The following is a 12,359-nucleotide window of genomic DNA, read 5'->3' as shown; positions in this document are numbered from 1 at the left end:
AATTTATTTATTTTTAAGAAAGAGCAAAAATAAGTTTCCGGGTCAACTCGTCTTGGGCAATTTTAACCCATACTGAAATGATCTATCTAACCTATATCGATCGTCACACGACCCACCAATCTTGCCACTAGAGGTGGCGCTTTCAACCCGTTTATCCATAAACAAGTCAGTTTGGGTTATAGTTGTCTCCAACGGGTCAAACAAGCCAAATCTCAAACATTGACTAAAATTAAAAACTGGTCGGATGAGTTAGACGGGCCAATTATCAAACATTGATTACAGTTGAAATGAGTTACATTTTGAGGGGTAATCACACTAATATAAACTTACAGTCTCCTAAATTGTTTTTATTTAAAAAATAATAATAAATCATTTTAATTCTTATTTCCAAATCTAATGCTTCATTTCATTGATCAGAATCCTATTGAAGAATGATGGGCTTTTTATTGGAAGTTCTTCAGCAATGAACTGTGTTGAAACAATGAGACTAGCGACATTATTGGGCCCGGGTCATACTATTGTAACAATTTTGTGTGATAGTGGGATGAGGCATTTAAGCAAGTTCTGTAATCCCGAGTACCTTTCTCAACATGGTTTAACACCTTCGGCTAAAGCGTTAGAATTCCTTGATTGTAGATGATATCATTTTTCATATGCGTGACGTTTTGTATCGCGCACGGGGCAGTATTGAGTTTCAAACATTTGTCTGCGATGATTGGATCGACAGTTTTTTATTTATTTATTTATTTATTTATTTACAAGGGAATGCACTCCTACTTAGATGGTTACATATATTGTTTGTTATTTATGAGGTTTCTTTAAGTATTCTATTTTTGACACTAAGGTCACTCGTGCGCATGTATATTGAAACGGTTTTTTAGGTTATCTAAGTATGTGCTAGGTTCTCAAAATGTGATCAGAAACATGTAAGAATGTAAGATTCCTGATGCTTTTTGGTAGATTGATAAATTGCTTCTTTTATTCTTCTGTTAGTGAAGTGGGGACATATATATTCGGTACTTTTTTCTTAGTTATCGTTAATTTTATTTTCTTAGTTATGGTTAATTTTTCTCCAAGAACTTACTCATTTTATTTTCTTTGTTATCGTTAATTTTTCTCTTTTTTTTTCTTCCGACAGGTAACAGGACATGAAGTTGATAATTCAAGTAAGTTTCCGTTAGTAGTGAGCACGTGGCATTACAAAGTTCATCTCAATGCCAATAAATATTATATGTTTGTGTTAAGCCACCCGTGAAACTCGCGGGTTCTTAAACTAGTTACTTTAAATAAAACTTGACTTTTAAATTCTTATCAATAGTTGAAGAAATCAAATGAAAAGTATTCTATTTATTACGTCTTAAATAAAATCAATGGGCTATCATCGGTGGTCTTCTATGAGATCCGAGAGTATGGTAAGTAAGAAATTACCATACTCTCTATTAGTGTTATAATAGTGTATAAAATTGTTTCTAATAAAGTTGGTATGTTATATTAGCTTCTATCTTCAATATTATCTTCTATCTTCAATAGATGTAGTTACATAGGCAATTCTAGTTTGGGTTTTTTTTTTTCTTTTAAGTAAGTTGCATAAGCAGTTCATCTAGTTTATAAAAAGATAAAATAGTCATTTTATATAAACTAATAGATTGTAACAAAAGTTGGTTTTATACTTCAAACTTGCTATAAAATAAAATTACATAACTTAAAAGATTCAACCGTTTAAAGTTAAACCCCTAGGTTGTGATTGGGTCCCAACACCCAAACTACAAGGATTACTTGGGTTATTAACTCTAGTATGAGGGACTCCATTTCTTCTCAGAGAATTTATGACTATGTGTTCATTATGTTGTGTGGTTGTGAGCTTTTGTTGTGAATCACCGGACCTAAAAATTTCTATAAAACTGAGGGGGTCGAAAACGTATATACCCAAAAAATTCTATACAAAAACTACATACTCTCCACTACTGAGAGAAAAGTTCGGGGGTCGGCCGCCCCCTCCTACCCCTTAAAAGCTTCGCCCATAGTTGTGATAATGTTGAGAATCTCAACTAGCTTGAGAAAAAACCACTTAAAATGGGATAGTAACAATATTCCAATTATTTTGGGTTTCATCAGTAAAAACAATAGCAAAAGTTAAGCAAAGACAAGCATGAACCTGATTTGTTTTATATCAAAAATTGTCACAAAATTTATGTGGTGTGAGAACATCTTGAAATTGAAGGAGTATAACAATTTCCTGTATAAAAAGAAGGGTTTATATATACTTCCTGCAACAAAAATTGTACATCATTCATCTATCATTGTGCTTTGAAGTCTAGTCTCTCCTCAATCAACCACATCGTCGCTAAACAGCTTGAACTTACTCGCATCAAGAACCAACTTTCTTACAGAAGAAAACGAACCCAACAAGCCAACACCCGTAAAGACCACCATTATAATGATATTGATCCAGTAAGTGAATGAAGATCTTGATGGCTTGTATGTCATGTTGTATAAAAGCATTGGAAGGATGAAATCCAGTGGAATGAAGCCTAGAGCTCCAACAACGCCGTTAATGTCCCCGAAAAATGGCAACATTGCGGCAAAAAAGCCACAAAATATCATGTAAAGCGATCGCAGGATCATTCTTGGGATTAAGTTTCGTTTTGAGAACATCCCTTGATTCACATCTGCGGATTTTGTTTCCATGATCTCGTAAGCTACTTGAGAATAAACCTGTTGTAAAACAAATCTTATGAATTAAAACATAAAAAACGTAAATGTAAAAAAAATAAATAACTAAAAGTGAACGTATTGAATAAGTTCAATCACTACTACGCAAATGAGTATCACCGACGAAACAACAGTAATCAATCACTAAAAAAGGTAAGAGATGCTACCAGTCCAATGGCAAAGAGTTGAAGAAGAACGAAAACCACACCGAGTCCCAGAAGCCAAGTTGGGGCTAAGGCGGGTCCCTCATCAGGCATAAGACTCTTAAGAATGTTTGAGCTAGCTTTATTCCCAAACACATAGTACCCAGAGACCGCAGCCGAGTAGAATGTAACAAAAATCACAGAGTAACACATCATAAGCCCTTTTAACATCTTCCCTGTTACCGGTGGAGCCAGTGTAGCCTGTATCTCCGGGACTATTCCATTTCCAAATATGGCTGCGATTATAGAGATTGAAGTGAATGCGCTCATAACCACCGAAAATTTTGATGATTCTAGTGAATAGTCTCTTTGAGGTGCATTTTTCGATACCCCTGCAATTGGAATCATGTCGGTAAGACAGGTTGATTTGGGTTATGTTTTAAATATAGCAAGTTATATGGGTCAAACGGGTCAAAAATCCCAAACTCAAAATCATGTTAGTAGGACAATGACAGGTTGACTTGGGTTATGTTTTGCATCTAACAAGTCAAATAGGTCAAATGGGTCAAATGGGTCAAAAGTCCCAGACTAACTAGTAACTGATTCTCATCAACCTCAAAAATCAAAATCATGTTAGTAGGACAGTGACAGGTTGGTTTAGGTTGTGTTTTGTATGATTGTATCTAGCAAGTCAAATGGGTCAAACGGGTCAAAAATCCCAAACTAATTATTTATACAAAATTTAAACAGTAATTGTTTATAGTTAACCTCAAAATCATGTCCATAGGACATGACGGGTTGATTTGGGTTAATATTCAAATCTAACAAGTCAAATCAAATGGGTCGAACGGGTCAAATGTCCCGAACTATGGTAGTGTTCGTTTCACAAGTTTCACAATATCTGGATGGAATTGGAATTTAGATTCCATTCCTTATGTTGTTCGTTTCAACAAAGAAAGAAATTGGAATCTCAATTCCATTCCATTCTTGATCGTGTTCGGTTAGCAAAGGAATTGGAAATGAATTCCTTCAAACTCCTTTAACCAAACCAAAGGAATTCAAAATCCTCCCAACTTTGAAGTTATTCAAGTAAAGTCATTGGAATTTTCGACCGGTCACCGATGTCAAAAATGTTTCGACCCGAAACGTCTCTAACCGACCCAACCCATTAACGACTCGAAACGTCTCAACCCGTTAATGAACCGAAACGTATTGAACCGACCCGGCCCGATAATGACCCGAAACGTCTCGACCCAACCCAGCCCAACGTGGCCTGAAACGTCTTGAGTCGAACCGGCCCGTTAATGGCCTGAAACGTCTTGAACCAACCCGACCCGTTACGGACCCAAAACGTCTCGACCCAACCCAGCCGTTGCTGACCCGAACTGGCACACAGGATAGCAAGCTGAGATCGGTAGATTCCAATTCCAACAAATTCCACTTCCTATCGGAATGTTTAAATTCTAATTCCAATTCCTATGCAAATTTCAATTCAATTACATTCCATGAAATGAACACTACCTAAATATTTATACAAAATTTGAATATAAATTGGCTTGGTCAACCCAACCCAAGCTGACCCGACCCATTTTGACAATCACTATACCTGACCCGATTTGACTCGTTACCTAACCCGTCTGACCCATCCATTTAGACAAGGTAGAAACTTATACCTGCATGGATACAAGCAAAAACAACAATGAATGTATAGGCTAAGCTCAAGAAAAGTGAAGCCAAGTTGACATGCCTAAGAGAATGAAAAGACGGTAACTGAGAAAGAACCATCATCACCATTGTCACCATTGCTATGAATTGCCATAGACGAAGGGGCCCGTCAGGAGAAACAGCCGAATACATTATCTAAACGGAAACAAACGAATGTTAACAGAGCAATCTAAAGTGTTTTCGAGTAAGATTTAATGGTTATATTGTTGGACTTTTATCATACCTGAAGGCATTGCCCTGCAAGCAAGATTGCTCCTATGCTTATCCCAGTGTTGATAGCTGTTTGAATAAAAATTACAAAATAGTACATCCAACCAGACCCTACAAAAAACGTGTATAATACGTCACGTTAACATAAACTAATCCCTCTGTTTTGGTACAGGTCAAATCGGATTGACCTGAAACAATTTTAGACCAAAATCTTAATTTTTTTTTAACTAGCATATCAAATATGGTTACAAATTACATAGGAGGTTTTATCTATATACAATACACTTTGGGTGAGCTTTAACACATTTGACCAGTTCCCTTTTTTTTTTTTTTTTCAATTTACCCCTTGACCCGTACGAAACGAAATATAACCCAAATCAATGCATTTTGTAAAATGTAACAACGTGCGCTGAAATGCCATGACTACCTTAACTTCTAAACTAGGGGTGAACATATCCCAGGCCAATCCAAGAAAACCGAGGAACCGACCCTAGACCAACCTGAAATTACTACAGCAGGTTCTGTTCTCGGTCCTCAATTTGTACGCAATCCAAGAAAGACCCTGGGATCTTCTGAAGGCTAAGGATACTAAAGAACAAACAAAACCAATTTGGAGAGTAACTCTTTTATTAATATGGTTTACAAAATTCCTATATAGCTAAACAAATCCTAATCCTAAACTCCTAAGACCGGAGGGTATGGGCTCCGTCCTCCGGCCCGTCCTCCCGTCGCCGCCCCAACAGCTCCACCCCCCAGCCCCGTCATAATCGTCCCCCACAGCCGGTTTTCACGGGCCAACTTCCTCTCTCCTCACACACACACATCTAGACATTCATACACATATATATATAAAGGGGTCCATCCTCTTCAAGCCTCTCCTACGTGGCGGCCCATCCTCATGGGGATGAGCCTCCCATACCCACTGGTCTAATATAACTCATAACTTAATTAAATAGACAGAAAAGAAACAGGATAAACTAAAACAATTAAACCACATTTTAAACTCTTGATAGTCTTCATCTTCTAACTTTTTCTCCAAATTCAAAAACTTTATCTTTTATTTCTTTTGATTTTCTCGATCCAATCCAAATTAGTCCAACAATTTTATCACCGGACGGTTCAGTTCTGCTAGCCCACCTAGTAGAGGCACGTGTCTCTTAGATGTGAGGTCCCAAGTTCAAACCTTGGCAAAGGGAATATTTTAGAATAACGAGTGTTATGTAGAGTAACATTTGTTGTTCAAAAGAAAATCTCATCGTCGTCCTACTGGCTGTTGGTCTATTCTTTAACTGACAAAGAGGTACCGGTTAAAGTACATGTATGTATGTATGCTTGATATGATGTGGGTTAATGTTGCATTCGTCGCAGAAGCATCTTAGCAGGGACGATTTTTTATGTATGTATTGTGTATATAGATGTACTCGGACTACAAACGTGTAACAACTATTCGAATATTCAAACTAATGATAGAATAATCATTAACACACAAACATAAAGATAAATCAAATGATAATAACTATGTGGACATAACCCACAGGACATACCCAAAACATCCGAGGCGAGTTCCCGAAAACGGATATGCCTTCGACCCGCTTTCTCACAGTGCTCGAGAACAAGGGACATGAGATAATAAGAGTAAAAAGTGACCACCCCCATGACCGTAAGACAAAAGAATCCAAGACCCCATCCAAGCCCTCTGAATGCGTACGGTAAGGTAAGTATAGTGGGCCCCACTATGGCAGTAGTTAGATGAAATCCAGCATGATACCATTCACCTACAGTACAACAACAAAAATATTAAAAATAAAATTTGGAAACCATTATTTTCGTTACCAAGGGACCCAACTAGGGTGCAAAACGAGCCAAGCCGAGACCGAGCTCGAGCCTGAGCTCGACCAGGCTCGAGCTCGATTAATTTATAAGAGCTCGATCGAGCTCAGGCTCGAGCTCGATTAATTTATGAGGGCTCGATCTCGGCTCGATTCGAGCTTTGTTTTCAAAGTTCGAGCTCGGCTCATTGGTATTTTCTCAAGCTCGAGCTTGGCTCGGGCTCGGCTCGTTTATTATCTATTAATTAATATATTAAATAAAAATAATATAAATAATAGACTTTTTAGGCTCGCGAGCTCGATAAGTGAAGCTTGGGCTCGGGCTCGTTTACTAAATAAGATTAATTTTAGGTTCGAGGTCGGCTTGTAAACAAGTTTAAATAAGCTCGGCTCGTTTACACTAAGGCTCGATAAGGCCCGATGAGCTTAATGAGCTTCACATAAGCTCGGCTCGGGCTCGGGCTCGATAAACAAACGAGCTTTATTTTAGGCTCAAGCTCGGCTCGGGCTCGATAAGGCTCAGCTCGTTTCAAGCTTTTTCTCAAGCCGATCTCGAGTAGCTCGCAAGCCGCTCGGCTCGTTTGCACCCCTATACCTAACCACTACTTCAATAGTGTCTACTGACCCCTGTCACCGAATTTGTTAGAACTTTTATATGTAAAATCCAGAGTATATTACTTTTTGGGCCCCTGTGTTTTAATGGTTTTAATCAGTTGAGTCCAAAATAAAAAAGTTTAACGCTCCGAGTACCTAGTCGCTCATTTTATAACGTTTTAAGTCCATGTGTTTTATTTGTTTTAACCACTTGAGTCCAAAATCAAAGTACAAGTGTTAAAAAATTGGACTCAAAATGTTATAAAATAAGCAGCTAGGGACTCAGGGCGTTAATTTTTTTTTTATTTTGGATTCAAGTGGTTAAAACCACTACAACACAGTGACTCAAAAAGTAATTTACTCTAATATCTTAGATTATTCTAGATTTTTAACAACCAAAAAATAGCCCAACCACTTGGTAAACACAATGTCAAAAGGCCACCCACACTCGCGATCACAAACTATGCCACCATTCCAAAGAAAACTCACGACCCAAAGGCAAGCCTTGGGTGGGCGGGCGCCCGCTTAAAATTTATTTTTTTTGTGTATTTTATAGAAAAACATTCCGATCACACCCCTTCAAAATTTGGTTAAACCTTTTATTCGTGCTCCCACGAAATAATTTATGTGTCCGCCACTACTCAATGTGGTAAAATCCTTGATTCAACCCAGAGCAATTTTTGCTCCAAGCGAGCCTCAAACCGATGACAATGACTTCTACTTTGGTTTGTCAATTTTCACAGGCTGCCAATGCATCAACTAACAATATTTTAGTAAAAATATGATTTGGACCCTCTATTTATACCAAGTAGATAAGAAAGCTCGGCCTATAAAGAAGTTCTGGTTACGCCACTGTTAACAACCTGACCAGACCGAGAAAGTCTGACCGAAAGGCAAAAGTTGGAAATCAAGAAAGAATTTACCTTTAGATTCAAGGACGAAGGTGGCACCTGCATCTCCCTGCCGGAACGTTTCGTTTTCCGGTGACGGAGGAGCCTCTGTCATCAAGAACGATGAGGGAGAAGCGTGTAATATTATAATGACAGTGATGATAAAGTCAAAAGATATGCAATGTTTTATCATTCAAACAATGATGTGGGGGCATTAGAATGACAGCTACAGAAAGAGACGTAGTATATAACTTGGATGTATAAAATTGGGCATTGAAAGCGAGACGGCAAACAGATCTTGATATTTATTATCATTATCATATTGTATTACATTATTGTTAAAGGTCAAACTTTATTTTATGATACATATATGAGTCAAAATTTATAATACAACACCTTTTAATGTACTTAAATTCAAATATACATTTGTGTTTAGTTTTGTTTAATATTTCAATATAAAGAATATAATTTTTTTTGTCTTGTAGTATCCAATGGATACTTTTTTTTTCCTAACAACACGATTTAAATATAACTTTCACTAGTTTATAACCTCGTGTATTACACGGGTTGAATAAATAAATTTTATATACTAAATAATAAAACAATATATTTTTAAAAAACCCCTTTATTGCACGAGTTGAATAAATATTATTTTTAAATATTAAGTAATAAAAAGTTATATCTATAACAACCATATTGTACGGGTTGAATAAATGTAATTTTATATAACAAATAATAAAAAAGTTATATTTTTAAAACCATGTGTATTACACGGCTTGAATAAATGTAATATTGTTTACCAAATAATAAAAAAGTTATATCTTTAAAAATACTCGTGTATCACACGGCTTGAATAAATATGATTTTATATAACAAATAAAGAAAATTATCTTTAAAAAACTAATGGATATACTCGGTACGCGATAGATATGGTGATTGCGGAGATGATTATTGAAAAGAAGATACAATGGTCAAACATGTTATTCAAGAAGTAAATAAGCAGTCATTTGAGTGATAAAATATAAATTATATTTAAAAAATTCATAATAAATCTAATTTTATATATAAAGTAATATTGAAAGTTATATACAATTTGTTAAAAATTATGTAATAAAATCGATATAATAATTTTTTAATAATAAAAATAAATAATATATTAATACAAAGTTTGGTTTTGGTGATAAATAATTTGGTTGTTTAGAAATATCTTAAATTAATAATATTTTGTAGAAGAGTTATCCATAATTAGAAAAGATTAAACTAAATAATAATTATCCATTAGATATTAAATTAAATAATATTTATTATGAGGGTTATCTATAATTATTTAGAAGAGATTAAAATAAAACAACAATTATTTATAAGAGATGGCCTAATATGATGACAAGTGTCCCTTAAATGGTTTCTTTTATTATATAGATAAGTATCGATTAGAATATAGATGAAAACTAACAAAAGTAAATATTTAAGTTTCTATTAAATTAACATTAAAAATTTGTAGAGAAAGTGAACTATATAGAAAAACATCAAAATCAATATCAAGTTTGTAGGAGAGAGAACCCAGACCCCTACCACACTTTTAAAATAAAAGAATATTTCATAAACCACCATGCTTTAATAAATAAAAAGTATTTATAACATTTAAAAGTACAAACATAAGACTAAAAAATGAAAAACAAATATGAAATATACAACGAAAATGGTAACCCAATTTTTGTTAGTGATGAAACAATGGTTAACCGGGCAGGGTTAACACACTGGTCTCGTCAAGAAGGGTTAATCCCTTCCTCTCGGAGATCGCTGGCTGGGTCACCGGTGGATGATCTCCTGCACAAGGAAACAAGCCGTGACTCGTAACAAGGAGGATGGGGTGGGGGGTGCTCCTTGTTACCACTCTCCGGCGTGAGAATCAGTAGTTTGCTTGGGAAGCAAAGCAAGATTATAGTAGTTAGAGAGTTGTGAAGAGATACCTCAAACCTGGTTTGGGGTCGGTATTTATAGCCGAGGAGTGAAGGAGGAGATTGATGGATGGGCTGACGACGAGCTGCACCGTTGCAGGTGTGTCAGTCTCGCCGGCCGTGGGGGTTATGCCACGTCAGCCCATTGCTTTAATAGCTCTGACAGGGGACTGTCGCCGGCGCCACTTGCCTCGTGGTGTCAGCCACTTGCCTGGCGTGTCAGTCCACTTGTTGGATATGCAGGGTGCGGTGCGAGCCGCATCGCTGCATGCGGTAACGTCTGAAGTTACCGCGTCTCCTACTTGTGATCAAGAAATACGCGAGATGCGGTGTTGGCCGCATCATCGTATGTGGGGACTATTTGCTCGCTTCCCTTGTCGTGACGAAAATGGCCATATGATGCGGTGCCAGCCGCATCGATATGTTCATCTTCTTTCGTACTTGGGTCAAGCTATTCATCTTCGAACCGAATGGGTTCGAAGGATGTGACCGCATGGGTGCGGTTTGCTTACTGGTAGGGGTTTGTTTGATGCGGGTAATGGTCGTTTTGGGACCATACCCCTTCAAGTCCCCCCAGTCTAGTGTTGCTCCCTTGTGCAAGTTGCACGTGGGAGGAGTACTGGACTTATGGTGTAGGAAGGTAGTGTGGCAGTCTGGAGAAAATTTTAGGCCAGATCAACCTGGTGATCTGGTAAAAAATCCGGCTATGCCTCTTCCGTACCGGTGAAGGGGTTTCGCTTGATGCGAAATTCTCAGCCGTTGCATGTCGTCAGGTGGGTTGCCACCTGTTGTTGTGTTGAAGGCCTGTTAGGGACCTTCATAGTAATGCTGCACAAACTTCGAACCAACCTCTTGGATGGTGGTTCGAAGGTTTGCACATGTTTCGAACCTCTTGGAGGTGGTTTCTTCTTCGAACCATTTGCCAGAATGGTGCACGAAGAAGAAAAGAAAAACTTGTAAACCAACCTTTGCGGTCAGGTTTGAAGGTTTTGGATGTTGTGTTAGAACTTTGCTCAAGTTCTATGTTCAGCATCCTATGATGAGATGACCATCCCTTTTTTGTTGGGTGTTCGTGTTCATCTTGATAGCTCTCAAGTAACCGTACGTTCTTTGCGGTTACTTCGTTGCGTCATTGTTGGCCGTGTTTGGTCGAACAATGTGGATCTAGACTATGGGTAAATAAACATGGTCATAGGCAAGGGGATGCCCATCGTTGTTTATTCCATGCGATCCATTGGTAGGTAAACAAAGTCCTAAGCAGACTTGTTACCGCGGTCCGTTGGCAGGTAAACAAAGTCATAGGCAGACTTGTTACCGCTGTTCGGACACTTGCTGCTTGATAAGTGCTTGTTTAGAGCACGTATCTGCGTTCTTTCTGGAGCCACTTACCTTCACGCTCCAATACCGAGTTTACAACGAGGTAGCCTCGTTCGGTGATGTGGAGTGAGTTTTGCTCTTCCGTAGCAACCACTCTGCGGAAGCTATGGTTATGTCTGTAGCTCTTTATGGGTGTCTGCGATGTTGCAGTCCCATATTCGCTCAAAGTGTGCTTGTTGCACGGATGTAACTCTTGAAGGTTCAGGAGTCAGGGCTGCTGATGTGCGGGCGCGTAGATTCCGTTCCTTCTTTCTTCTGAAGAAGTTGTTCATGCACCCTCTGTGGTTGTGAACCGGACAGGAGGGATTTGAAGCTTGAAGAAAAGGAAGGCGATGCGCTTTGCCTGTTCCTGAGATGCGGTTCAGTCCAAAGAACAACACTGGTTCTGAGCATCTGACGCATCTGAATGGGTTCATGTGTGTCACTTCCGCATATTTCACGTGTGCTCGTGAGTGATGCGGAAAAGGTAATATATCCCTTTATAGCATAGATAGATATATTTCTACCTATTTTTTAGGGTATATAAAAAAACGACATGCGGTATGGGTTATGGTGCGGTAAACCAGAAAAACCGCATGCCGCTTATGTTTTTTGGATAATGTTGTCGCTTTTTCTTGCCTACGTGGCTTGATCGCACGTGTGAGTTGGTAGAAGTTGGTGAGACGTTTCTGCATGTGCTGAAATGAAAGGACATTTGCACTGCCCGAGGCATTAAATGCACTGTAGCAGGGAGTGTAAACGTCTTCTTTGTCAGGCGCGTGGGCGGCCACGCGCGCGTGATAACCGTCAGCTAAAAAGGCGCTCGACACGTGTTGTTGCAAGATACGCTCTTTTTGAACGTGATGATTTGCTTTCTCCCTCCGCATTAATTGCGATGGGTATATAAGGGGATAACCGTTTGTGGTTTCCTCTTACTTTGTC

At 38.2% G+C, this 12,359-nt stretch overlaps 1 protein-coding gene across 1 annotated transcript; it reads right to left on the bottom strand.

Annotated features, from left to right (window-relative positions):
- Positions 1 to 2,146: 2,146 nt before the first annotated feature.
- Positions 2,147 to 8,351, bottom strand: LOC110867992 (probable GABA transporter 2). The gene is made up of 6 exons (XM_022117076.2): positions 8,137 to 8,351; positions 6,335 to 6,565; positions 4,804 to 4,901; positions 4,529 to 4,715; positions 2,880 to 3,247; positions 2,147 to 2,715 (listed from the first exon to the last, which is right to left on the bottom strand). Exons 1-6 carry the CDS (start codon positions 8,294 to 8,296, stop codon positions 2,326 to 2,328), a joined length of 1,434 nt encoding a protein of 477 aa, XP_021972768.1. The 5' UTR covers positions 8,297 to 8,351; the 3' UTR covers positions 2,147 to 2,325.
- Between the last annotated feature and the right edge of the window lie 4,008 nt (positions 8,352 to 12,359).

The sequence above is a fragment of the Helianthus annuus genome, chromosome 7 (assembly GCF_002127325.2).
Source record: "Helianthus annuus cultivar XRQ/B chromosome 7, HanXRQr2.0-SUNRISE, whole genome shotgun sequence".
NCBI lineage: Eukaryota > Viridiplantae > Streptophyta > Magnoliopsida > Asterales > Asteraceae > Helianthus > Helianthus annuus.
Note: the sequence above shows the minus strand (reverse complement) of the source record. Positions and strands in the feature narration are given on the sequence as shown.

What these genes read in the sequence shown, in the direction of transcription:
- LOC110867992 (XM_022117076.2), bottom strand. Translation starts at nt 8,296, where the DNA reads ATGATAAAACATTGCATATCTTTTGACTTTATCATCACTGTCATTATA. An exon ending in ACTCGCCTCGGATGTTTTGG is followed by an intron (nt 4,902 to 6,334) that starts GTATGTCCTGTG and finishes CGTTTTTTGTAG; the next exon opens with GGTCTGGTTGGATGTACTAT. An exon ending in TTGCAGGGCAATGCCTTCAG is followed by an intron (nt 4,716 to 4,803) that starts GTATGATAAAAG and finishes GTTTCCGTTTAG; the next exon opens with ATAATGTATTCGGCTGTTTC.